The sequence below is a fragment of the Opisthocomus hoazin genome, chromosome 1, assembly GCF_030867145.1.
Source record: "Opisthocomus hoazin isolate bOpiHoa1 chromosome 1, bOpiHoa1.hap1, whole genome shotgun sequence".
Classification (NCBI taxonomy): domain Eukaryota; kingdom Metazoa; phylum Chordata; class Aves; order Opisthocomiformes; family Opisthocomidae; genus Opisthocomus; species Opisthocomus hoazin.
The window spans coordinates 9,697,394-9,724,011 of NC_134414.1; the positions used below are offsets into that span (position 1 = coordinate 9,697,394).

A 26,618-nucleotide genomic window follows, 5' to 3' on the forward strand; every position below is an offset into this window, starting at 1 on the left:
TTCATTGATACACCCCCAATAATCCAGAAAAAAGAAATGTTCTGACTGGAGGGAATGCTTTCTGCTAAATTGGTGTTGTTTATTATGTACGTCGTGTAAGAATTGTTTGTTCATTTAAAAGTTGATTATTTCTGCCCTCTATCTTTTAGGTATGTTAGTTAACATTAACAGAAATGTCTGCCAAAATCACAGAATGGTAGGGGCTGGAAGGGACCTCTGGGATCATCTAGTCCAACCCCCCTGCTGAAGCAGGGTCACCCAGAGCAGGCTGCACAGGACCTTGTCCAGGCGGGTCTTGAATATGTCCGGAGAAGGAGACTCCACAACCTCCCTGGGCAGCCTGTTCCAGTGCTCCGTCACCCTCAGAGGGAAGTTCTTCCTCATGTTCAGACGGAACTTCCTGTGCCTCAGTTTGTGCCCATTGCCCCTTGTCCTGTCGCTGGGCACCACTGAAAAGAGTCTGGCCCTGTCCTCCTGACACCCACCCTTCAGATATTTATAAGCATTTCTAAGGTCCTCTCTCAGCCTTCTATTCTGCAGGCTACATAAGTCCATCTCCCTCAGCCTTTCCTCATAGGAGAGATGCTCCAGTCCCCTCATCATCCTCGCAGCCCTCCACTGGACTCTCTCCAGTAGCTCCTCATCTTTCTTGAACTGGGGAGCCCAGAACTGGACACAGTAATCCAGATGGGGCCTCCCTAGGGCAGTGTAAAGGGGAAGGAGAAGCTCCCTGGACCTGCTGGCCACACTCTTCTTAATGCACCCAGGATCCCATTGGCCTTCTTGGCAACCAGGGCACACTGCTGGCTCATGGCTAACCTGATCCACATGATGATTCGATTTAATTCTGTGCTGAGTGTTCCTGTGTTGATTTGCTGTGCTGCTACTTTCCTCTAATAGCCAGTGAGATGATTGGAAAGCACGCCTTGGCATAGCATACTGGAGTTCAACTAGAAGCTTGCCAATAAAGGATCAATTCAGTTAAATTAACTTTTTTCTGATCTTCTTAGGTTAATAGCAATGAACTCACGAATGGTGTAATTAATGCTGCCTTCATGCTCCTCTTCAAAGATGCCATTAGACTGTTCGCGGCGTACAACGAAGGGATTATTAACCTCTTGGGTAAATGTAACTGCTTTCTGTGATGTTAAACTTTGGGGAGGGCACTCAGTAAACAATCGCAGAGAGCTGCTCTTTTTTGAGATGTTGAAATAGTCTTATTGTAAACCATCAAAATATTGCTGTTACTTCCAGGTCACATTTATTTCCAAGATTTTAGTGCCCAATTGCCTTTTCCATTGCATTGTATACAGGGATGGGTAAATTTGTGGAAGTGAAGCTAATTTGAGAATTTCTTCACTTTTTTTTTTCTTACACTGCTTTGTTTGGCATTTTTTTTTGTCTCATTGAACTGTGTGGCAAACCTGAATCCTGATACTGATGGTTTTGGCTTTAAGAAACAAGATCAGGTTTTGTTTCTTTTTATATGGAAGAAGTTATGATCAGTTACAAATTTGCAGTCCCAGCCTCTGCGATTCCTTGGCTATCAAAACTTTAATGTTGATGCATTTTAATGATTGACTGGCTTATATTTCTAAAATATATCCTATGTTTTAAGGGGACTTACAAATTCAGGCTTCAGGCCCTTTCACCTGCACACACTGAAGATGCAGGGGAACCTAAATTTGGAAAATAATGAAGTTGAAAATCTGATTTGCTTGGTTTGGTTGTATTCTGTTATTGGATCAGGCTACCTGATTGCTGCTGTTACGCAATGCTTGCAAGATTGGAAAGCAAAATCCAGACTTAGTCAAGGATAGTCATGCTTCTAGTCTGCAGCTCCTGTCTATTTCTTTTCCGTCAGTAAGAAGAACTAGCACACAGTTGCTTTCACTCATGTTTTGAGTGAAGCTTAATACAGAAACAGGCCTTGAAAGTGCTGTTTCAAGAAGGAGCGTGGGACCCTCTCGCTTTCAGCACTGATGTTTTTTCATCAGTTGCACCTTCATTGTAGACCACACCGTAACAAGAGGCATCAGTCTGGCGGAGAATATCAAAATCTTGATACGTGGCCATGGGAATAGAGTTTGACTGCCAGATGGTAGAAGTAGACAGATCTGCAGGCGTTTTCTGTTTGTCTTTTTATATGTGTTTATTTTGCATATCCTTTGCGGAATGCTTGATTTCTTATTTAATGCAAGTATTCTTACTGTTTATAGAAAAATACTTTGATATGAAAAAGAACCAGTGCAAAGAAGGCCTTGATATATATAAGAAGTTCCTCACTAGAATGACACGGATCTCGGAGTTCCTTAAAGTTGCAGAGGTAAAATTTAGTCAGCCGAACTTTGCCCTTGATTTGAAACAGCTTATAAAGTGCTTATGTTGTCATAAAGCTGATACTTCTTTCTTCCAGCCTAATTGCAGTTCCATCAAGGGTCACCTTGTCAGTCTCTATGCTGGTGATTAGTTCATTTGAGGGCTGTATTGAAAAACCTGACTATAAACTGGCTTATTTTAGGGAGGGTTTACAAATACGTGTTTTAAAGTTTCCTCAGTTATATGATAACTATGAACCGTCTTTCAAGAGCAGCTTTGCTTTTAAACAAATTAAGTAACTTTGTGGTGATCTTCTGCTTTCCATGATTCTAGCTGTATTTTAGTTTGAAACCCATAATTCTACCATGAGTTATAGATGAAATAACAGTTCACAAATAAGAAATTGGGACAAGCAGATGAACATGTGATGATTTTTTTTTAAAGATATCTTGGCTGCAGGTGTGTTTATACAGGAAAAAGCAGTTACCTTGCAAAATGGTGTGTTTGTGGGGTTTTTTTCAATGTATTTAGTCAGTTGCATTCTTGTTTCTGAAGCCTTGCTGAATTGATGTCCTAGTATTATGGAATTGCTCAGGAAGTGCTCCTGTTCTTGTTTGGCTTTCCTTCATTATTCATATCTCTCAACACAAAATTAAGCCATGAAGCTTGGCTTGCTGTCTGTCCTGACAGAATATCTCTGTCGGAGATACTGCCTTCAGCTGTCTTCAGTCAATGACACTATCAGCTGAAGCTCAAAGTATTACTCTTTCTATTGTAACAATATATGTCCTGCTGTAGAACATCTTAAGTTTGATCTGCGTTTTAGAAAACAGCTCCTTTAAATTTGAAGGTACTTTGTTGTAGCAAGTATATGCTCTGTATCAGTAGGTCTGAGAATTTACCACATAAATTACGGGATAGGCAAACTTCTCTAGCCTTAAAATTCTGAAATGCTTGAATCTTACTCTGTTTTATTTCTAAGGTTGTACCTGTTAAAATATCTCTGTAACATGCCCATGTCAAATGTATATACATTGAACAGAAGAAATTATTATAACCAACCATTATACAGAAATTTAAAATGCATATGGACAGGTTTGTGGTTTTTATATGACTCATCTTAATGTTGTTTGCTTTTTGAGGATCTCTGCCTTTAAGAAAAGCAAACAGGTTCTAAAGCTCATTTGTTTTATTACAGCAAGTTGGAATTGACAGAGGAGACATACCAGATCTCTCACAGGTAGCTAAACCTATTATGTGTTTGCCAGTACATGTCTGTTTTGGGGTTGCATAATCAGAAAAACTTGGCATTATGGCATTCACTTACGCTTTCTTGCATGCGTTGTCACTAGGTTATTTCCAAGTTTGTGATTACATCCAGTCTCTGTCAGAGCCTGGCTTTTAATGTGCAGTGATCCTGTTGTAAAATATTATTGATAACTTCTGTCATACTCTAATTGAGTTTTAAGGCAACCTGATTTATATCACGCTTGAAGACACAATTTGGATCTGTGTGTTCACGTACTGAAACTCTCACACGATATTATGAAGCTGTGGTTTTTACCAAGCTTGCTTTTTGCTGTATGCCCATTTAAATCATTGAGGGCTTGCAGAGCGTGCACACAGAGATGACTTTAGGTGCAATTTCCTTCTTAGTGTCTCTTGAAACACAGACTGCTTCCAATTGTCTGCTTGTTGTTTCCTAGCTGTTAATTTTAACATCTCTTGGCATATTTCAGTACTTAATGATGAGTCAGTATGACAGAGTAATTTAGTGAAGAGAGTCCGTCATCTGATATTTTAAGTAATTAAATATGTACAGGATGCCAAGATGTGGTGTAAGTATTCTGAGCTGTTGTACCAGTTGCCCTACAGTTGCATTCTTTGAAAGTCTTTTAACTTCTGATTTGCTTTGCCGTAGATTCTTCAGATCTGTTCCGTGTCTCTCTTTGCAGGCACCAAGTAGCCTTCTTGATGCTTTGGAACAACATTTAGCTTCTCTAGAAGGGAAGAAAATCAAAGATTCCACAGCTGCAAGCAGGTGCATATGCCCTTGTCCTTTTAAACAATTGTTGAATCGAATGTTAAAGCTATTATTTTTTATTTCATAATAGGCTAATATTTGTGTAGGCTATGTTGAAGATGACTATATTGTATTAGTAGTGATAGAATAGCAAGTTACCATGTCTTTTGCTGAGTATTTAAGACAGCTCAACAGAACTGGAATCTAAGGAGCTGCAAGCACTTGCTGTAGAATCCATCTTTTAGTAGTAATTCTTTTAATATCTAATCTTCAACTTCTGGAGAGAAACTAAGGTTTTTTCACTTACTGCCTGCAGATGTTCTTTTTATGTTAGTAATTAGACTAAGGTATGCAACATTTATTTATTAATGCCCTTAGACTGTGTATCTCAACTTTAATCCCTTTTTTGTCAAAAGCAAGAAAATGCTTCCGGAAGTCCTTAAATTAAGAACCAATTCTTAAAGTAATTGGGGATTAAAGCTGTACTGTATATGGCAAAAGGCATTCACGGATTTTTAAGTGCTTGCTAAAACACAAAGCGCAATCTAGAGAAACCCTCTAGGCAACTAACTTCGTTGTTTAAATTTAAAAAAGCTTAATATTGGAGGGGGAAGAATTGCAAAATTAAATAGCGTTTATTTATTGCATGCTTGAAAATAAGGCAGTAATGTGTTCTTTTTGATCGGAGTGACAATACTAAGGTTTAGCACCATTTTGGTAGGTACTTTTCAGAATATTAGCTTTTTTTTTGTAAGATGGCTTTGTTTTAAATATTTTTGCACTCTCTTAAGGATGATGATAAATTGCGAACTTTACCTCTGCGACATACTAGTTACATTGGTAGTTTCTTAACTAAACCTGTTAAATTAGCAACAATTTGAAATGGAGCCCAGATTATTGGAGATTCCTACGTATCTACAAATAATGCCATCTTGAGCAAACAGGAAGGGAGCAAAGGCTTCAAACGTGAATTCTGTGATGCAGTTTGGAGGGGAAACATTTAAGGGGGAGAATCCAAAATCCAGAGTGTAAGAGTAGATGGCGTGATTTCTAGGCGTTTTCATTTTGCGGTTCATACATTATACCTTATTTAAACTTGTTGCTTTGGAAGGTACAGTGTAAGGTATAAATGTTATAAACAGTTCAGAAGGAGACTGGGTGGATACAAGCGAAGTGTTCCGTAGGTGTTCCTATCACGTGTCACCTATCAACAGCCAGTTTTTCTCTTGTCCAATTACTTCAGGGCTACCACCCTTTCCAATGCAGTCTCTTCCCTTGCAAGCACTGGCCTGTCCCTCACGAAGGTTGATGAAAGGGAAAAACAAGCTGCGTTAGAGGAAGAACAGGCTCGCTTAAAAGCTTTAAAGGTAGGCATACAGAATTTTAAATTGAAAACACTTTTCCTATGTTCTTGTTGATAGCTTATTAAGATCCTTAAAGGAGCAAAGGGGAAAAAACAGTAATACTGAACATCTACTGCTGGCAAAGTGCTGGAAGTAGAATCTTATGTACATGTACCATGCAACTTATGGAGGGTTTGTTTAAATAGTTTCTGAAGTATTTGTGGCACCACTGACTCTTGTGATTATAAGTAGCTGACACTACTAGTGTGTGGAATAAGTAAAAAGAATTCTTTAAGTTCTGCTTTATTTACCTCCAAAGTCATATACACAAATGTTGTTTCTGGATTTCTTATGCCAGCTCACTTTCCCAACAGGAGCAACGTCTAAAAGAACTTGCAAAGAAACCTCATACCTCTTTAACAACTGCAGCTTCTCCTGTGTCGACTGCAGCGGGAAGCATAATGACTACACCAGCCATTGATATTTTTTCTACCCCTAGCTCTTCAAACAGGTATGCTTAATGGTGTTGCTTCTCTGTGAGATGTGCTGCAGCTGGGGTTTCCTCTAAATTTCTGCTGCAGAGCGTATGTTGCAGACAGTTGGTTGGGTGTAGAGTACGTTAATGATGTGATAAGATATGAAGTTTTCAGTAAAGTTGATGGGAAGATAACCTATTGCCGTAAATAACATAAAAACTGTGTTTTCATCGTCCGTTTGCAGAATAGTTTCTGGTAAGAACCAACTGACAACCATTGTAGCTGTTCTGAGTCGGTGAGCCTGGACGGCGGGAACTAGACAACATACATGCTTTATCCCCAGAGAACCTTACAAGTTAATTTGGGAAAAGGCAAATGAAAATTCAGTTTGGGAGGTCATAAAGATAATACATGTTTTAATAGTCATAAAGATAATACATTTAATGTTGCATTTCTAGATCTTTTTAAATAGAGTGGTAACAAATGTTCTTGATGGATTTTCAGAAAAAGGAAAGCCTGAAACAGGGTTTGAAAGAAGAGAGGCAGGTTTTGCAGTCTTGAGTTGTATCTGGAACATCTCTGTCTGCAAGGACTTGCAAAGAGAGTGCAGGAGTACTCACTGCACACTAATCCTGATCTTAGACTAGCAGGAGCTGTTGGTATGAGTAAGTGTGGGATCTTCATTCTGTATAATAGCTGTCAAATCAAGCAGAAGGTACAGTGCTTTTGTCAATGTAGAAGGAAATAACTCTCTGAAGGCTTTTTTTTTGCTTTGAGTGTGATCCTAAAGCTAAAGGATTGCTTGGTCATTCTGTTAGAGCTCACATAAGAATCTCCTTGTCTCCTTTAGCTTTTTGCTGTTCTTTTGAAGTAGTTAGCTCTTTGACAGCCGCCTTTCCCTATTAGAAAGCTACTGTGCGAAATTGCTTGACACAGCACATGTGGAAAATAGCTCAATTGCATATAAGGAGCTTCAAAAAAGATTATTTTAAATTGCTTTTTAGAGGCCAAAATACTTGAAATGGTCATATGCTTTGATCTAGTAACTTTGAATATCTGATCTTGCTTTTTAAGGGGTCTGAAACATAGAAACATCTGATAATGCTTCTTCAAACAGCCAGAAATGCTACATAATGAAGACAAGAGCATTTTCTTCTAAAAAAGCAAATGCTAGTTTGTCTTTATGTTTAAATTCAGTTGCTGGCGGAATGACTGCTACGAGCAAAGACCAGATTTTACAGCAGGAGCTGCTATGGAGGCGAGGTGTTGGGTCATAAGTTCAGCTGCTTGCTGTTAGATGCAATGTGTCTTATTAGTCCCGATCATTGACTTGAACAAGCTTTACATTGAAAATTATCTTGGTTCTGCTGCCCACAGTACAGGGCTGTGTCAGACCACACTGCTTTTTAATAGGAGCAGTTGTAGTAAAATGTGATTTCAATCACTGTAGAAACGAAATAGAAAAAACAGAGTGATACAAGTGATGGGGTCAGCAAGAAAATATACAGAGATCTAGGATGTGACTGCTAGCCTTTAATTCTTGTGTCAGTCTCATTTCGAAAGATGCTTGGGTGCGACAGCGACTTAGCTTCTGTCCATAGTAGCAGCTGTAGACACAAATTCTAGTTCATTGTGTGCTAAAAAGTTCCGAGTGAACACCAGTAGTCCTTTTTTTGTCTTTTTTTCTCCAGGACTAATTTAAAGTATGAAATGAGCTCTCTGCAAGAGGATGAATTTTACTGTTCCTGTTTGACTCTTGAAATTATTGTAGTGGCTGTGTTGGAGTGAAGTCTTAATTTCCATGTGATGTTCTTAGGTCTCAGTTTGGTTTTGAATAGTCTAAAATGTGCATTTAAATGAGTTTTCATTCATGTGACTAATCTGTGACAGTGTTTCAAGGCTTCTTACCTTCTTACATTTTACTGAAGAACTTTAGGGAAAGCAGCTCGTAGGTGCAAGCCAGTTTCTCAGCAGAGATTGATAGTGGAAAGACAGGAATTGTGGAATTTAGATGTAACATTTTGGTGGTGCAGCCCATTAGAGTTCAATTTGCTTTTGTCATACTGTAGGGCTTGCATGAGGTGATTTTAAGAGTTGCTGAAGATTGCTGAACATAACGTGCTCTAGCTCTGGTGTTGGCCTGTGAGGAAGATGAGAAGACTGGTTGTCTTTCTGTCTTGGCTTTGAAAAAAGTCACTTGGCATGACATAGGACTTAGCTTGTTATATTAACCCTTTTCTACAGAAGTGAAAATGTGAAGTTCACTAGACTCTGATTTTGGCTTAGTTTTATCCTTTTTGTAACAACCAGTTTGAAACAAAGCTTTCTTTACTGTTGACAGTCACTAACGTTTGCCTTGTATTGAAAACTGTGACGTAGTTCAGTTGTGTTAATTTGTCTTTGTAGCACTTCAAAGCTGCCAAATGATCTGCTTGATTTGCAGCCAACTTTTCATCCATCTGTACATCCTATATCTGCTGCTCCACAAGTAGGAAGTACCTGGGGAGGTAAGAACTCTGAATCGCGTTAAGGTTCTCGTTCCTATGGCCGTGTTCCTGTAAATGTTTCCTCTGGGCTGTTTCTTCCTTAAAAACAGAGATGTTGCAAAGACGAGCTATGAGTGGATGAAGGGAGCAGAAAAAGTCAAATCTGGGTATGGATTAAAATCGTATAGTGGCACATGGTGATTACAAAGAATTTTGATATGAAAGTTCTTAGTAGCAAAGTTACTTTAACTGTTGATGAGCTCTGTCAATCTCAACTGCTGTCTTCAAGTCATGTAGCAAGCTACAGAGTTAGCTGTGAGAAGTCAGTTCTGTGAAGATGTCTGCCAGATAGCCCATGCCGCATACACAGGAACTTGGATACAGAATTTTTTTAAATGCACATTTTAAATTTTGACTTATGTTAAATCAAATTTGCAGGCGATAGAGCAGAACTTGGATGAGGTCTGAAAGGAGTAGTCGTGACAACTATACATAGAAAGCGAGAAAATCCAGAGTTAATTATTGAAAAAAAAATAAGACACCTCTTTACAAATGCTCTGCTGTGTTTCTTTTCACTACAAAGGCAAGTTAATAAAAAGCTGTGGTTGAATCTCTTAAGTGACGAGACAAAAATTATAAGGAACTCCTCCCTCTGAAATTTACTTCAGAACACTCAAATTATGGTTCTGACCGGTTGCTAGGGTGGACTGAATGAGATTTTAGATTATCTTATTGATACAGGCAAGTCCTTAAACCAAGGAGGCAAGCAAGAGCGTTCTAGAAAGTCCTGACTGTTACTGCAAATTAGTTTGAGGGTTAGAGCATTGAGTCATTTACTCAAAGCCGTTTTTCTCTCTGCTGCTTTGCAGCGTTCCACAATACTTCTGATATAGGTAACATATTGCCTGCTTGCACTGTTGGTTGTACCGGTGGAGGATTAAAAATCTTGTATAAAGATCTTACTTTTCTACGTAAATGATGCTTAATAAAATAGTAAACTCCTGAACTATGTGGCTGTTTCCAGATGTTTTTTTCAAAAAAGTAGGTGCTTGCAAAAAATGTCTTCTTGTATCATGTGAAAATTTGGGAGTTGCTGCTTCAGAAAGCTTTGTAGGCATCGGAATAGCCCTGTTCTGAAATTTTACTTCACTTATTTCTTTTATGATCCATAGCTTTTCCTAAACATCTGTCCAGTTGTCTCATGTATCTTCATAATAAGCAGTGTATGTACTCTGCTTCCCTGTTTATTTTTTTTCTCCGTGCTCTGTGTTTTGTGCACCTTCTCACATTTGTCTGAAGTCATGCGGCAAGTCAGTGGCAGAGCCAGCAATGGAACCTGAGCTGTTTCCAGTCCTGTGCTCTAGCCACTGGGCAGCATCCCTCCCGTAGGTAATTTTCTGACATGCTGATGTTTGTATTTGGTATATACGGTGACTTTGCGAAGAGTGTCCGAACCAGCTACAAGTTGCAATGGAATAAATTCAGTTACTTTTCAAAATTTGATGCAGCAGCTCTTAGATGTGTGATAAAACTATAATTTGTTACAAAGGCATTATATTTGGGTTGCTGCCCTTTGTCTTGTGCTGCCAAAAATGTTAAAGCTAACGATGTTAAAAACTCCTGGAGAGTGCATTCTGCAATTGTATGTTTTCAGTTTGCTTTTTTCAAACTGTAAGAGATGCCACTGAAAAACCTTTATCATTGTTCTCGCAGGTAAAATACTTCTAGTTGGATCATGTAATGGTAGAAGTTTGCAAAATTCAAACTACTTTTAAATGCACCTGAATCATTAATGCCTAATGATATCCTGAAGGTGCAGAGTGATTACATTGACACAAAGGGATGTCGTGTATTCAGGGATGAAATTGGGCTTCAGAAACGTTGAGGTGGTGTTGTCAGGAGAGACAGAAATTTTAAAAATCTGAATATGCAAGGATATCAATTACCCAAATCCAATTAATTTTCAGTTACCTTTGTCGCTAGCATTGGCAAGTTTTGAGACTCGGACAAGATTGAACACACCGGCTGGAATTAGAATGAGGCAGACGAGAGTCTGAGAACAGTCTGAGAATATCTTGATAATCTGAAGTTGTGTTGCATTGTCTTGCTAGTCAAAGCACATGAAACTCCGTACACAACTTTGGGATTTGGGAACAGAAAGTAGTATGTAGTAACGATCCTGCTGAGTGCATGTGTAAAATAATTCCAGTGGGTAGTAGTTTCAAACACACACAGTTAAAAACTTTTTGTCCTTTTTTAGCTTCTTTCATGTTGTTTTATCTGAGCTGTTTATTGGGATTGTTCAGAGACTGTTCCAGCTGTTTGGTGTATTTGCCAGCTATTAATTTGTACCTAAACTTCAGAAGCAAAACAATATAGTAATATGGAAATAATCAGTTTGACCTATGTGTTCGGATTTTTTCCAATTGCAAGGAGAAACAGTAGAATCAGAAGAATGTGAAGCAGCAACAGAAAAAGCCAGCAGGAGCTCATTAAAGGATAATCTGACCTGTCCTATTGTCAGATTTGTTTGTTCGACAGCTTCTAGAATAGCATTGTAAGCAGTGCCTGAAAGCCAGGACTCAGTTTCAGGTGACTGGCCGAGTGGCATGTCCACAAGTGCATTAGGTGGTAATATTACTATCCAAAATGTGCATCAGACAATACAAAGTTTTGTATTGCTATTTCATATTGCAAATACTGTAGTAGCTTATTCTGCTTATCCTTTATTCAGTGCTTGACACTGTCATTTTGCTGACTGAATGGTTTAGAAAAAGGCTTTTTAAGGTACTTCACTTGTTCTTGCAGCATAGCCAAGCAATTTGGGAGAGAAGTCAGGTCTTACTGAGTAAGATACCTTCAGCTTGCAGGAAATCAAAGTGTGTATTAAGCCTGCAAAGAATAATGCAGCAATGGTTTTAAAATTTTGTTTTCTTCAGGACTTGGCGTGTGGCTGAAATCCACGTGCTATCAAGCTGTGTGGGGCTTACAGCTGAGAATCAGGAGGTCAGATTCAGGGAGAGAAAAGAACTTATGCTTTGAAGCTGCTGCACACAGCACAGCAGTATTTACAGGAGTTGTGGATAAATCGGTAATCTAACCAGGATTTTTGGAAGCAAAAAAAAAAAAGGCCAGAAACTTGAGTCCTCAGGAAATCTCTCGTATAATTATTATTCAGACGTTCCTCTGTAGTGGCTTTGCCTAGAAGAGTTAAGTTGCAGTTCTAGGCACTGTGATAAAACAAACAGGGCTAGGGGCGGCCCTGATCTCGCTAGTGAGTTCTTGTTTGCCATCAAGGGTTCGTGTCCTTTCAAGCCAGGCAGCTAAACCACAGCTCCTTCTGTCAGCAAGTGTTGTAGCTGTCATTCCTGTCCTGGTTATCCGTCCGATCCCGGAGCACAGGAGTGTTTTAGCTTGGCAACTGTATCCATCCTCAGGAAACCTCAAAAGTCACATATCTGCCTCGGGAAGTGACTTGCGTAGATCCAAGTTTCCTTCATTCCCCGGTATGATCCGGCATTTTTTAATAAGGGACATTTTCGTCGTTGCTGCCCACTGGCTGTTGTCCCTCAAAGCAGAGCAGGTTTTTGCTTGCTTGCAGTGGGTGACATAGCCACGACAAGCTTGTTGCTCCTGATGCCCCAGGTAGTAAGGAAAGTGCTTTTGTCCTGTGTGCTGCCTCGGTGTATTTGTAGCTCTTGAAAATTTCATGATGCCCAGTTACAAAAATATCCATAAACAGAGTTTAAAGAAGGAAAAGTACAGCTCGGTTGTTTTTGTTTGTTTGGGTTTTTAAAGCTATTCTTAGGATGGTATTGCATCGAATCCTCACTTAGCACCTGGGGCTCTCTCATGCTAAGAGGCAGGCTCTGCTCAAGAGAATTTGTTGCAAGTGGCAGGTCGTGACTGAGAAGCCAAAAGTGATCATCTTTAAAGAGGAGTAACATAGTAATTTCCAGTATAAAACACACTATGGGAGAAGCACATTTCATAAGACCAAGATGGTATTAATTTGAAAAAAATAAGTAAATGTGTAGCTAATATCTATATCATTTTTCTTGAGCAGAGAACAGATAATTCTGGACAATTTGAAAATTAAACAATTTTCCAGGTCATGCCAAGTTTAGAGATGTCAGGAGAAAACTATACTTCCTGGACTCTTTTTAACTCTTACTCTTCTATACCTGGGAAGCAGCATGTGACTAAATCCATCTCCCTTTTCTTCTTTCTCTTGCTCTCTGGAATTGAACAGATCCTTTTTCTGCTACTGTTGATAGTGTTGATGATGCCATTCCAAACCTAAATCCTTTCCTTACAAAAACTAACGATGCTGCTCATCTGTCTGTGTCTTCTGATGTATCTACTTTCACCAGTAGGACACCCACACATGAAATGTTTGTTGGTAAAGTACCATTTTAAACTAATTTCCTGTTTCCTAAAAATTGTAACATTGTTTCAGTTTCTAAAGTATATATGTGGGGCCTTTCAGAAATGCAGAACTGGTTGGTTGGGGCCAATTTTTGGGCTGTGTTAGAACTTGATTTAGTAATTGTACCATGAAAATGGTGTTGAAGTCCTTTCTTGGCTGCCAAGATGGGATTCTACCTGATGTAAAGGAACTTAGTTAAGGCAGTTGTTTGAGTGTGGTTTTACACAGTCTCTCATGCTTCGGAATATTAAGGTAAAATACTGCGTATGCCTGAGAATGAAAAGAAAATGCTACTGCTTTGTTCCTCAGGTTGAAATGTGCTTTTTAAACATAGGAGCTTAATGTAACTCTCTCTTGGTAGCGGGCGTGTTTCCCTCAGTCCTGTTGGCGTGAACAAAGCTGGTAAAGCCCTGCACATTCTGGTGCATGGGCCACTCGCACTGTTTACCTGAGAGGCAATAAACTAATGACTCGCCTTTTGAAAACTGTTGAAATCCTACTTCGGATGTGGTTCAGCATGGCTGTCAGATTAGAAGTCCTTCTCACTTTTCTGTTGGTGCAGCTATGTGATCATTTGATTACTTTTATAGCTTTCATAGACTAAAAATCAGTTAATTACATGCCAGTTTTGTTCTTAAGCAAAGTTAGGTTTAAAGACAATTGTGCTGCACCAGCCGGACTTTCTTTTGCTGGTTGAAACCCACTAGAAGTGATGATGGAGGAATCCAGGCTCTTACACAAAGAGATCTTTGGTATCTCTGATACTTGTTAACAAAGAGAAAACAAAGGGATCTCTTTAGATATCTTTAGAGATATTCATACCACCTACGCTTTGTCACCTTCGCTAAGCAGTTTCCCAGCTTGTGTTTGGTTAGTGGAGAGAGTAAGCAAGCAAGATCAAGCACAAGAACTCTTGCTGTGAACTTCTCTCCACAATTCCTGGGGAGGATTAGTTGGCTGAGGCAGTAGTATACAAGTACCTTACGCTGGTATTACTGCGTACTAATCTGGCCTATGCTTCTAATCGATCTTTCCCACGCTTCCAGTAGTATTTGTATGGCTGCATGTGAATGTAGAATGATCATTTGAAATACAGCTGTGTTTAGTAGGGTGGTTCTTCAGACAGATGGGTTTCCTCTGTGTAGTTTGTTCTGCAGTCGTACAAAAAGTTGTGGCAGTGCAGGGCTGTGTGAACAAGGAGCCTGGTGGGTTTTTGTGACGCTCGCTGGTTTGTGTAGGATTCATCACACGACAGCCCCGAAGTCGCTGGAGATGGAGGGTGTTTGATATGCTGCATTCCCTCCCAGTGTCTCATACTCTACAAATATATCTAGAAGCAAAGGGCGAGCTCCTGACAAATTGATATGTGAAACGTACATGCAGTTTTCACTGTAGCACAAGCAAGCTGCTGCAATAATGTGAATTTAAAATGACTCTTTCTGGTTCTTTAGATCATTACAATCCATTTACTGAACTAAACCCCTTTATGGCAACCAAATATGAATCCACTATTGGGCTGTATCCTTATACTTCAGGTATAAGAAAAATGCCTTGAAGCTTTTACACTCCTTTCTTCCAAGGGTGTAAAACGTGGCATTTGCTTGGGGGGGGAGGGAGGGAAGTATTTGTCCTAATATAGCTGTAACTTTGAAACTGTGCTGTTCCCTTCTGTATTATAGATAATGTAAACTTGTTCCTTACTGTATGTCTGATGTGTAGTAATTTCATTCCATTGGTTCTGTGTTATTAGAGTATATGTGGGTTTATATACTGACCTGAAATTAAATTTGTGAATAGCAGATAAACAGTATATCTTGGTTCTCTTTCGGTAACTCTCCCTCTTCTCCTTTCCTGGCTCTCTCTCTTGTGTGATATGCCTTATCAGATTCTTTTTGTGGTCCTCAAGCTTACCCTAATGCTTCTCATTTCCGCAATGAGCCTTCTTCTGTAGCTGGTCTATTTGGAGGTAGGTAATGGGATGCAGCCTTACCACAGACACAGAAATTTGAATGTGTTGTGTGCCTAGAACTAGTAGGTATGTTATTGGCTACAGAAGTGCATCGTTACAGTGGCTCCAACTTTTATTCATGTGCTTGTGCTAGGTGTGTTGTCACAAATGGTATATATTTTTCCAGTTTGTGCTAAACTGAGGCTTATTTACTCTGAACATGAAATGAGTATCTCCCCATTTCAGGATCTCTTGTAGTTCACGTGTTGCTGCATACCACACAAGACTTGCATGTTATAAGTATCTTCTCATCTTACTCTGCCTCATTGCTTTTAAGATAAAGGGATTGGGATGTTTTTGCTGCTTATGGCGTTTTTGTTGATATGTTACTCTTAAACAGTGCACTAAACTAGTACAAAGCTTTGCAACAGAACATGAGAAAGAGGTATCTGCTGCATTAAATTATTGGCTAGTCATTGCCCAGCTGCACACATCTGTATAGTAACCTGGTACTGACGCTGGTGCTGGAATACCATCCTGAGAGCTGCTAGAGGAGCTGTGGACTGGCAGATGGTGATCTACCTAAACCAGACTGAACAGGGCGTGTTAACATTGTTGCTATGCAAGGTTTAGAATACCTTCAATGAACGGTTTGGGGAAGAGCTAGTTCGTAAAAGCACCATAAAGTAACATTTTGGTTTAGTGTCTTTGAATAGAAATTAGCTAGAGTAATTTAACAAAAGGTTAAATACTGCGTATGGCTCTGTTCCTTTGTTCCATGTCCAAAAAGCAGGATGGTTAGTTTCTGTCAAGTCTTGTTGGTTTATTCCCTCTAAGGAACTTCATTAAAAATACTGACCTTTGCACCTTTCAAAATATCCAGGTTAGACAAAATGCCCTGGGCTGGTGGTTGGTACCAGGAGTAGGATTTGATCTTTTTCAGAGCCTGATTCAAAGGAGTCCTATGTATTGTTTTGCCTTCTGGCTCGTCTCATCTCGTTAGCTTCATACAGCTTGGAATTTCCTAAAATGCGAGAGCAGGAAACTCAGCTTGTTTCATTTAAGGCCATTTCTAAAGAAAAATAAGAGCTATTGTAAGTCAAGGTTTCTGTTGGTACAGGCACGGTTTTAAGAGTTGCAGGACATCCCATCAAAGGAATTCCAATCAGAGTCTCTGAAATGGCTTGTTACAACTTGACGGTACACTTGTCATAAAGATACTCATTTTGGTTTGTTGTTTATTTACTCTCCATCTTTTCCCACATTACTGCTTCCCATGTTTTGCTGTATGCTGTTTTCTTTATTTGTTTTTAATAAGTACGCTGTTTAAATTTGTAGAGATGGATGCATTTGAGTTATGAGTTGTATGTTCCTTTAAGACAAACAGGAAGGAACACATAATCCAAATTTCCATTAAGCTTCTGTTCAAGGATAGCATCCTGTAGTTATTTAATTTTGTAGGTGAAATGTGACTTATTTCAGGAGGACACCCCTTCCCTGGCAGTGTTCAAGGCCAGGTTGGATGGAGCTCTGAGCAACCTGGTCTGGTGGAAGATGTCCCTGCTCATGGCAGGGGGGTTGGAACCAGATGATCTTTAAGGTCCCTTCCAACCCAAGCCATTCTATAAATCTGTGACAGTAAGATTGAAATGCCACAGCAAGCAAAATGAAATCCAAGAAGTAGTCTTGGTCAGTTTTTTCTGTTCACCACGATGTTTTACTGCTGAAGTACTTGTCATCCTTTTCTTTGATTTCTCTGTATCATCACAATTCCTGTTAGAAACAAGAAGAGCTGGTTTTCAAGATGGCATTGCAATTTTTTTAGTACTTTTCATATAAAGTAATAATTGCTTCTGTAATTGCCTGAATAGCAAGATGATGTACATGCATGCTTGTGTGCATGTTCATATATAACTTTAAAAAAATATAGTTTTAGAAATAAATCAATATTTAGTTCCATATTACTGAAGTATCAACACTGCCAAACATCATATGCAAGGCTTTGTACTGCAATGAATTTTCACAGTATTGAAAAAAATGTGCATCTGGAGAACTGTTTTAAAGCAGGAGACAAATACAGTGAGTTCAGACATGAACAGGAGTTGAAACTTGGCTTTAACCCCCTGTATCTTGCCATAATTACTAGAACCTTGCCTGCAAAACATGGTCGCCTGCAAAATGTGTGTCCAAAAATAACTAAGCACTATAAAAATTATTAGTATGAAACGTGTTTCATTGAAGACATTGCTAGTCAGGCACCTTGGGATGGTTTGGATCTTGATCCAGTTGTATCTAAGAACTGCTCACCTAATACAAAACACGGAGGGAATAATCTCCAGGCAGGTAGTCTCGAAACTGATTCTGTACCCAGCCAGCTTCTCTTCCAGGATAAGCATGGTGATTATTTCCTCAATAATTTTATTGTAAGTATTTGGTGAAAGAATAAGGAAGATGTGAATAGTTAATCCACAGATTTAGCGGCTGGGGGAGGAGTGTCTTTTATGGCCTGTCTCTCCAGTTTTTGAGACAAAACCATTTTTTTGAGGAGTAACTCCAAATAAACTTCCAATAAACTGCTTCCAGCTCTTTCTCTTACATGCTTCTCGGTGTCAGGGTGTAATCTGGACCTTTGAGGTATTCCTAGTCTTTCTGTGGTACTTAAATAATCTACATATTTATTTGGCTTGTCTTGCATAAAGACGACGGACTCATGCGAAATGCTGTATGAAAACATTCAACTTCTTTTTTCCCCCCAGGGTTCACTCCATCTCCTGTTGCTCAACCACAGCCATCAGCTGGCCTTAATGTTGACTTTGAGTCTGTGTTTGGAAACAAATCTTCCAGTGTTGTCCTAGATTCTGGTGGTAAGACACTCACTAAAATAGATGACATATGTCCTTTAAGTTTTTTTTTTATTCCTGAGGTATAAATCTCTTAATCTCTATTTACTCATACTGCTGTGACAGTGTTCTGGCTGAAGAAAAGAAAGCTGGCTTTAAAAGGTCACTAGCAGCATTCTTCGTCCAAATTTTCTTTGGTAATCAAATAAGTTTTCCTCAAATGCTATTTCTACATGCACCCTTCTGAAATGTTTAGATAGGTTTTCTTCACTTAAATAATTTGTGCATTAAAACTTTACACAGTGAACAGCTTTCATTTTTACACACTTCCCACTGAAATTAGGTCTGTGTTTGCAGAGTGTGGTCGGGAGAGGTAAAGTTGCATCTTCATTTTATATATCTGTGCAACACATTTGTGGCAATTCTTTGCCCACGTGTTACTCCTGATGTTAAGATTATTTCAGAAAATGATAAATTATCCAAACATACACAGTAAATTTGTATTGTAGTAATAGTACTCTTTCTGTTCTTTTGAGCATCTGGAAAGTAAATACTTTGGATCTTTTGACATTGGACTCTTGACGTTGGATTCTTTCTGGGCAAACCACAGATCTGTTAAAAGCAAATACAGAAGTGTTTTTGTAAGACTGAAGTACTCAAGATGCTTATTTTGTTTTACATTTTGATTGCTTTGCAGTCATTGTGAATCCATTCCATGTAAAACTGATGTTATGTAGGTTAAGCTGATCAAGTAAAATCTCCTTTCTGTAGTAAATATCTGCTTTACCAAGAGGCACAACGAGTTTTATCCTTCTTGTGTAGTGTAGCATCACTGTGTTAAATCAGTGTAGCCATGGTGTTGAATTTGCTGTCTGTTTAATTGAATGTCACGACGTTTGTGGGAGGCCTGTGATTCAAATCACCACTTTTGTGTTTATCATCCCAAGGCTTTGATGAATTAGGTGGTCTCCTAAAACCAACAGTGGCCTCTCAAAACCAGAGTCTTCCAGTTGCCAAAGTACCGCCTAACAAATTAGTGTCAGATGATCTGGATTCATCTTTAGCCAATCTTGTAGGCAGTAAGTATTGAACCACTAACATATAAATACTTGTTAAATTCTCTCAAACGGGTAGAATTTCAATAGTATCTCTTTCTACTTTGTGGCAGATTTGGGCATTGGAAATGGAACTACTAAAAAGTGAGTATGTTTAGTCAAAAGTCGAGCATTTTGATGTTGATAGTACAATTTTCTGAAAGCAGAGGTTCAAGCCTGTGTGTAATAGCATAACGTGAACTTTCGGAGCACGTTTGGGATTGCGCTTTGTTTCGCGTATGAGCTATAGTGAGCTGTGAGAGCTGCTGGAAGGTGACTGTAGGCTGAGTGGTAGTGACAGCAGTAACAGCAGGCAAGATGTCCTCCTGTTTCCGATTCCTTTCAGGCTTTGTATATGTTTAGGAAATAAATTCATCAAAACTTTTTTTTTGTAGTTGTAGGTAATCTTAGCACACCTTAGAAATACTTTGTGTGATCCGAGTGTGTGCAGAGCTGTATTAATGACTGTGAAACGACAGCCTCTGACTTGCGGTTGACCTTTAGAGAGGTGAATTTTGAAGCAGGCTGTGTTCTTGAATAGCGAACACCTGCTCTAGCAGCAAAGTTGGGCATGTGATTAGCAAATTTCAGGCTGATTGGGCCCATCTGTGCCAACTCTGAAATCATTCACTAATCTAGTATGTGTTTGCTCCCAACTAAACTGTCTTGACCCACGGAAAGCCAGCTAGACTAGACTAACTTACCTCTGCTGGGGAGCTGGACTGAGATCAGGTAAAGCTGAGGTGGCTCGTGTTGAACATCTCGCCTTACTCTTCGTAGCCAAAACAAGCTGTCATGAGACCTTTTATCAACTCCTTTGCCAAATGAGTTTCTTCACTAACAGAAGAAGCCACATTTCCAAGAGGACACATTGTTTACTTGAGGGAGTTTGTAAGAAAATCCAATGTTTTCTAACAGTTCTTAAAAAAATTTATTTGAAGTGATGTAAACTGGACTCAGCCAGGTGAAAAGAAACTAACAGGTGGTTCCAACTGGCAACCCAAGATTGCACCTACAACTGCGTGGAATGCTCCAACGTTGGTAAGCGAATACTCATTTTGAAATAGCAACTTCCCTGCAACTGAGAGATGCATGCTGATCTATAACAGAGAAATCTGAAAGTGGCCTGTAGGCCACTACAGTTGCAGTGAAAGGGTAGCAGAAGACTGAAGTGCTCACTCTGAGATGTGCAGTGCTTCGATTTGTTTTTCTTAGCTGTGCAGTTCTAGTAAATAGTTTGTGATGTGACATGTGCGGGTTTAGCGTAAACTTCAGTAGTGTTTGACCAGCCTCTCTGGTCTCTCTCGTGGCAAGATAGCAGCCTTCGCGTTTCACTGGGCTGACATAAAACTGAATTCGGGGGGGGGGGGGCAGGGGGGGCACTTTGCAGTCTAGAAAGTAGAAGTGTGAAAAATGTGTTGTTTGGGTGCACTGATACCTCGAGTATGGATATGTTAGAACTCGGTCCCCGCTGGGGGTGAGAAGAGCCCGAGGAGTTAATGCTCTTGATATTTGTAGAGGTGTCTGTGCAGTCATGTGGGCCGTAGCTTTCTTAATGTAACTGCGGCTTTCCTGGCCCAGTGTGCGCAGTTGCTTTTGATGCGTGTCAGTTTTGGTGATGGACTTCATGGTGTCTGTTGTGGCAGGTAGTATTGGCAAGGATTGGGGGGCAGCACGTAGAGCGAGGGCTCTTAATCACATGTCAAAAAAGAAAAGAAGAGTTTACATGAGTAGTTTTCACAATGGTAACAGAGCATTTCTGCATGTGAATCCTACTTGTCCTTTCACCACCCACCTGGAGAACCGTACGTGGACAGAGCAGGTAACAAACCGCCCCCGAGGATTTACTGCATCTGACTCTGTAACTGATGGGGGGGAGGTTGACTCCGCAGTGTAACAATACAACGCTGTGGATTGGGAGAGAGCAATCTTGTCTCCCTGGATCCACCACCTCTTCCCTACTGGGTGTCCCCTACCAACTCACACCACTTACTATGTAGGGAGAAATGTCTGTGGGCATTCCCGGAGGGTGTGTAGGTGTTGAAGAAACCGTAGCTACTCATTGCTTTAATGACTAGTGGTTTGAGTTCACTTGTGTGCTTGAATCTGTTTAATAACTCATGTCTTGTATATACATCTTCTTGTGATCAGTCATTACGTTTAACAGCTTTTATTATTTAGAGATACTGCTGAGACACTTCTCTTCCTGTGAAACTGTTCCATTAACGTAAAAATCCTGAAACAGAAATGATCAAGGGGGGGAAAAGAAGTTTGTTTTCCTCTGCTGGTCTATTTATTGTGGAGTTGCTGCTGCTTGCTACATAAATATGCTTTTGAAAATAAGGCTTTCTTGTCTTTGGAAAAAAGGCATATACCAAATAAATGGACTATGCAAAACAGCTGCAAACCTAATAACAGTGACAGTATCACAGGTGTACGTTGTCCCAGTAAATGACTTGAATTACAAGAATGTGTCGGGATAAACATTTAATGTATTTGTGAACTAAAATGCTATCTGTGTATATTCCGTTGTGTAAGTATTTGCTTCTAATCCAGTGTTATTGCATTATGTAATTGTTCTCCCTGGGAAATACAGAATGGCATGCATTTTCCACAATACGTAAGTGAAACAACCCACAGCCTTTTTGCAATCAACTGGCATGCTGATATTAACCACTGCTGTTGCAGAATCTCATAACCTTCTTGCTATTTACACATTTCTCATTTTTAAAATCTTTGGTGTGCCAAAAATTGAGCTTTTCCTAGCATACACAAACTTCATAGGTGGTCTGCAGGCTCTTGACTCGAATGATGGCATGGGAAATATCGAGATTATTTTTCCTTGCTTTAAACTGTACCATTTGCTGCCAGAGAGCTGGGGTGTGTGTCTGTGCTGCCTTTAATGCACTTGGTGAATTTTGAATGAAGATAAAATTGTTTGTGTTTGAATAACTGCATGAAACCTCACGGGCTTCTGTTATACTTGGCACTTTATCCACATTTATGGTAGATTTATTTTATTTTTATTCTAATGGGGAGAGACCAATATGTCACTAATGCTCAGATGAAAAAAGAAGATCCATGCTGACAGTTTACAAAGGGCAAGCGATAACCTGTGCTTGCTGTCTGAGGAATGCAGTCTTTCATTTCAAAGGATGTTTTTTCTTTGTCACCAATGATATTGGTCTTTCCCTGTGTTCTGTTTTTATTGCAGGGTAACTCTGTAACTAAAGGATGGTAGGTCCATACTTGAGCACTCAAAAATAAATTTAGTCAGCATGTTTGTCTGTGTGTAGGTGGGGATACACAAGCAAAACAAAAAAATAAGTGATTTTTAGGATAGCTTTGCCAGTTGTGTGCAATATGTGCATAGGACTCAGCCTAGATAAGTCATGATGGGAGAAATCCATTCTGATGGCAGTTGAAATGCCAGCGACACTGGCTACTCCCTGTGCAGAGGCAGCTGATATCTTAGAACTGAGTCAGAAGCAGCTTTGCTGATGTCCTATTCGTGATGTTACAATTTATCTGCTTTGATTAATGCAGTAATATTAATACTTTGTCACTTCCCTCTTTTCTGTATCAGTAATCTCTGTGCACCAAGAAATACATGTGGTCTTTGTCTTGTCGTGAATAATAATCCCCTAGCGATAGCATGAAAACTAGATGGGTTTTTTTTTTTTGGAGGAGTGACTAACAGGAAGTGGAGTGGATAAACAGCAAATTGTCTGAATATTTATAAGCACCAATTTATAGTTTGAAAAAACCCAACTTTTTTTTTGTCCTTGTAAGAGTTAATACTAGTTTAGAAAGGAGATCATGAAACTGTAGAACAAAGAATATGGTAAGGATATGAAGAACTGTCTTTAATGTATTTTTCTTTCTAAGAGTTATCAGATGGTTTTTTAGGTAGATGTTGCCAAGTTGTTTACAGAATGTAGCTTCACCCCAGCAGGTTTTGTCTGTTGACAGCAATCTTACTGTAACTTCATACCAGTTAACTCAGGTTAAGGGTAACAAACCTATCTGGAGAGGACTAAGAGGACTTTTGATCTGTTCAAATTCTCTGTGCCAAGTGGGTGAGAGAGAGGGAATGCAAGCTGAATATTCATGTTAAAGCATGTTAAAGCATGGTAGGAGAACCCCCATAGCGTGTACATCCTGGCTAAAGAGAAGAGAATTCCTGTAATGTCAGTAGAAGCAATGGTAATTTGGTCTTTGAGTCTTTAGAAATTCTCTCTTAAGACTCCTTGTGCACCATTACTAACTTTGAAATATAAGTATGTACTTCATGGGATTAAAAAAATGCTTCTGCTTCCTGGGTTTTCTCTCCCAGACTTCCGCCTCACACGGCATTCTTTAAACAGGATGCTGAGAGGAATGGTAGCCTGCAATTTTAGTGTAATCAGCTAGAATCCCAGCAGGTTAAAAGCAGATACGTAACTATAGATTTGCCAAGATCACCTAGAAACTTCAGCTTAGGCATCATATTCCATCTGAAATAATTTGGATACACTTATACACAAGACTGCAAAACCTGTTGATTCTGTGCTGTGTTGATAATAAGCTCAGTGCTGCAGCTGACCCTTAGAAAGCGATGTCGTACCAGTGTGCAGCTGGTCTCTTCTCCTCTCAGTTCACCTCTGTTTCTCGCCCCAGGCGCCGCCGGTAATGGCATACCCTGCCACCACGCCGACAGGAATGATGGGCTACGGGATGGTGAGTGGAACTGCCGCGACTCGCAGCGCTCGGGGGCTGGGGGCCGTTTGCTCACTTGCGCTTTGATAGCGTTTGTTTTTCTGAACTGTTTTACTGAAGACTGAATTTCAGCTCCTGTTGGTTTATTCTTCACCAGATCATGAAGTCTTGGTTTTCTGAACTACTTCAGTGGGTTTTCTCTGAAATTAAGTCTGCTCTTTCTTACCTCACTTAGTTTTTCATAAACTGTTTAAGATTAAGACAGTGTCTGTTCTTGGTGGGCTTTATTGGTGTAGAAATAAGTGTAACATAGAAATAACTGTATCCTGTGAGTATAGGTAGCTACATTCATGACAGGAATATTTTATCGGTGAAGTTTCCTAAATACTTGCTCCCAACCTCAGCAAAAGGTGTCTGTAATCATAGAATCATTAAGGTTGGAAAAGACCTCTAAGATCATGAAGTCCAGCTGTCACCCCAACACCACCATGCCTGCTAAACCATGTCCTGAAGTGCCAGATCTGCACTTTTTTTGAACACCAAATGATTGATGCTACAAAACTGCAAGCTTGTGACACTGCCTGACCTAAGGCATGGTTCTAAGACCATTAGGATATGCTAAACTCTTAATTTGGCTCAGCCCAGAGTGTCAGTAACACTTTAGACTTCAACTGCATAATGACTTAGCATTGATTGTCCATACAGGGCTCTGAGCAACCTGATCTAGTTAGTGGTGTCCCTGCTCGCTGCGGGGGGGTTGGACTAGATGACCTCTAGGGGTCCCTTCCGACCCAAAACTTTCTATGATTCTATGATAGTTCTCCATTTTCAATTTTTCTTCAACTCTCAGCTTTGCGTTGGTATCTGTAAAACTGTTCTTGTGCTTTTGAGGGTAGACAGGGAAGCGCTGTCAGACCTCAGTTTGGGGAGCAAGAGGACGAGGACAAATGCTTGTGCTTAAACAAGTGTTGCAGTGTTTCAGATCTTCGCAATAAGACATTAAATGGGCTCAGTTGTTACTGAGAGTATTCCTTGAAAAGGCTCTAATGGTCCTTTCCAGTAATCTTTATTTACAGAATATTGTAGAAAGATCTTATATGATTGCGTATATCAAATATGAGCAAGATTCTTCACCTGTTTACCATTTTCCTTTCTCTCCTTAAATACTTGCAATGTGTTAATGCTGTGTGTGACTTGATGTTGTCTGGATTTTTTTAGCCGTCACAGATGGGAGGCATACCAGTAATGACACAGCCAACTTTAATATACAGTCAGCCAGTCATGAGACCACCAAACCCTTTTGGCCCTGTACCAGGAGCACAGGTGCGTACATTCGACATCATTGGTGCTAGGAACAAATCACAGCTGGGTCAGTTCCTTTAAAAGCATATTGGTATCTTCTTGTGTTGGACAAGTGTGGTGCACAAGCCCAGGACTTGATGTCAGGGTTGCTTCCTAGGTTTTTATATTGAGGTTGGCGGCACCAAAGCTCATTCTACAGAGAAGAGGGTAGCGCGTGAAGGCATCGTTTTTCAGGGGATGTGGCTGAGGTGAAAGGATAAGAACAGCTCGTGGCTGTGCTGTTTGCTGCAGACAGGCTTCTTCCCAGCGTTTGTGTTCTCTGCTGCTTTACCTCTACGTGTGGCTTTGAGATTGCGCTCTTACAGCTTTCTCCGAAGGATACGTGGTGCTGTTCTTAGACCTGTTACATGTCCAAGTGTTAGATTATAATGTGACCAAGTCTGGCAGTATCTGTCAAGTTTTTTTTGAGTGCTTAATGACAGCATTTTGCAGGGGATGAACAAGGTGTGTGTAGCCTTTGAAGTCTATTAATGCTGTAGTTTAGGTTATATATAGAAGGTAATAGATGGGTTTGAAAAGAACATGATACTAAATGTGGTGAAACTTCAGCCCAACACCTGGCTGTTCGTACTGACCCCTCTCGGTGGGAGGCACGTGGCCCGTTCATGTAGCTTTAACTATTGTGTTCTCCAAAGGTCTTCGTACTCCTCCACGGTTTTGCAGCAGGCAGCATTTACAGCACAGGGTAGATATTCACTAGCTACGCTGATCTATCTGGCCTTTCCCTGTCACGTTCAATGGAGCGTTCCTTAAACTGCCTGCTTTTCTGCTTCTCGTGATGTGTCGTGTACAGACTTGCTACCTAATGTACCGGAGTAGAAGAGCGTGCTGCGGGGTTACTGACGAACACCGAGAACAACGGACTGCATCGACACTGGCGTTGTACATACCTCGTATTGTTTGTTTGCAGACTTCTGTCACTGGGAGGTTTCCATCTGAAGTCACTTTTTTAACCCAATAGCCACCCGAAGATAGCTTTTTGCAGTAGGAAAAAAAAGAAAATAAAAGAAAAACAGGGAGGTGGAGGGATGGACAACCTTGAACCTCTTCATACTGTTTTCAGAAAATACTGAGATCATGAAGATTTTGGTGTGTTTGTGAAACAAAAGCAGTGTGGTTTTACTTCCTAGTCAAACATTTCTTTGTCGAAGTTGACATGGTACATCATGACTCTATTAAAAAAATGTAATATATTGGGACTGTATTTTGATCTTACTGTAATGAGCTCTGTCTTTATAGGTGACTGCTTAAAAACATGCATGGATAAATTCACTTAAGGGTCTTTTTGGGACTAGAGTGTGGAGGGAAACTAATTCGGCTGTAGATTGGAAAAGAGCCATAAATGTTTCTCCAATGCCTGAATCTGATCCTTTAGCAGGAGAGGCTATGCTGTGTGCTGGCAGTGGGCAGGACGTCCATTTTCTATGCTAAAACAGACAGTTTTAAATTATTTCTTTTAAAAAGTTTTATCTGGAAGGGACGCTGTTAGATTTCCTTAGCTAGAAACACAGTTTTCAACTGACTTTCTTTTGAACTTCTGAGAGCTGCTTTGCACATTCACTGTTGCTTAAGACAAGTGACTCAGTATCTTTCACGTGAG

The 26,618-nt window shown here is 39.9% G+C and overlaps 1 protein-coding gene across 7 annotated transcripts in view; it reads left to right on the plus strand.

Moving 5' to 3' along the window:
- Positions 1–26,618, plus strand: part of PICALM (phosphatidylinositol binding clathrin assembly protein) — a 71,450-nt gene that overhangs the window by 37,736 nt on the left and 7,096 nt on the right. For 2 of the 7 annotated variants that reach the window (XM_075416497.1, XM_075416515.1), the window contains exons 6-21: positions 1,011–1,122; positions 2,220–2,326; positions 3,518–3,559; positions 4,275–4,360; positions 5,586–5,709; positions 6,060–6,196; positions 8,568–8,668; positions 12,900–13,049; positions 14,962–15,042; positions 17,781–17,888; positions 18,812–18,943; positions 19,033–19,063; positions 19,900–19,999; positions 21,555–21,578; positions 23,618–23,677; positions 24,875–24,979. In XM_075416497.1, coding sequence (XP_075272612.1) covers positions 1,011–1,122; positions 2,220–2,326; positions 3,518–3,559; positions 4,275–4,360; positions 5,586–5,709; positions 6,060–6,196; positions 8,568–8,668; positions 12,900–13,049; positions 14,962–15,042; positions 17,781–17,888; positions 18,812–18,943; positions 19,033–19,063; positions 19,900–19,999; positions 21,555–21,578; positions 23,618–23,677; positions 24,875–24,979 — 1,500 coding nt within the window. The remainder of the gene's footprint in view (positions 1–1,010; positions 1,123–2,219; positions 2,327–3,517; positions 3,560–4,274; positions 4,361–5,585; positions 5,710–6,059; positions 6,197–8,567; positions 8,669–12,899; positions 13,050–14,961; positions 15,043–17,780; positions 17,889–18,811; positions 18,944–19,032; positions 19,064–19,899; positions 20,000–21,554; positions 21,579–23,617; positions 23,678–24,874; positions 24,980–26,618) is intronic. The other 5 variants (XM_075416506.1, XM_075416524.1, XM_075416533.1 and 2 more) reach the window with 5 other exon arrangements.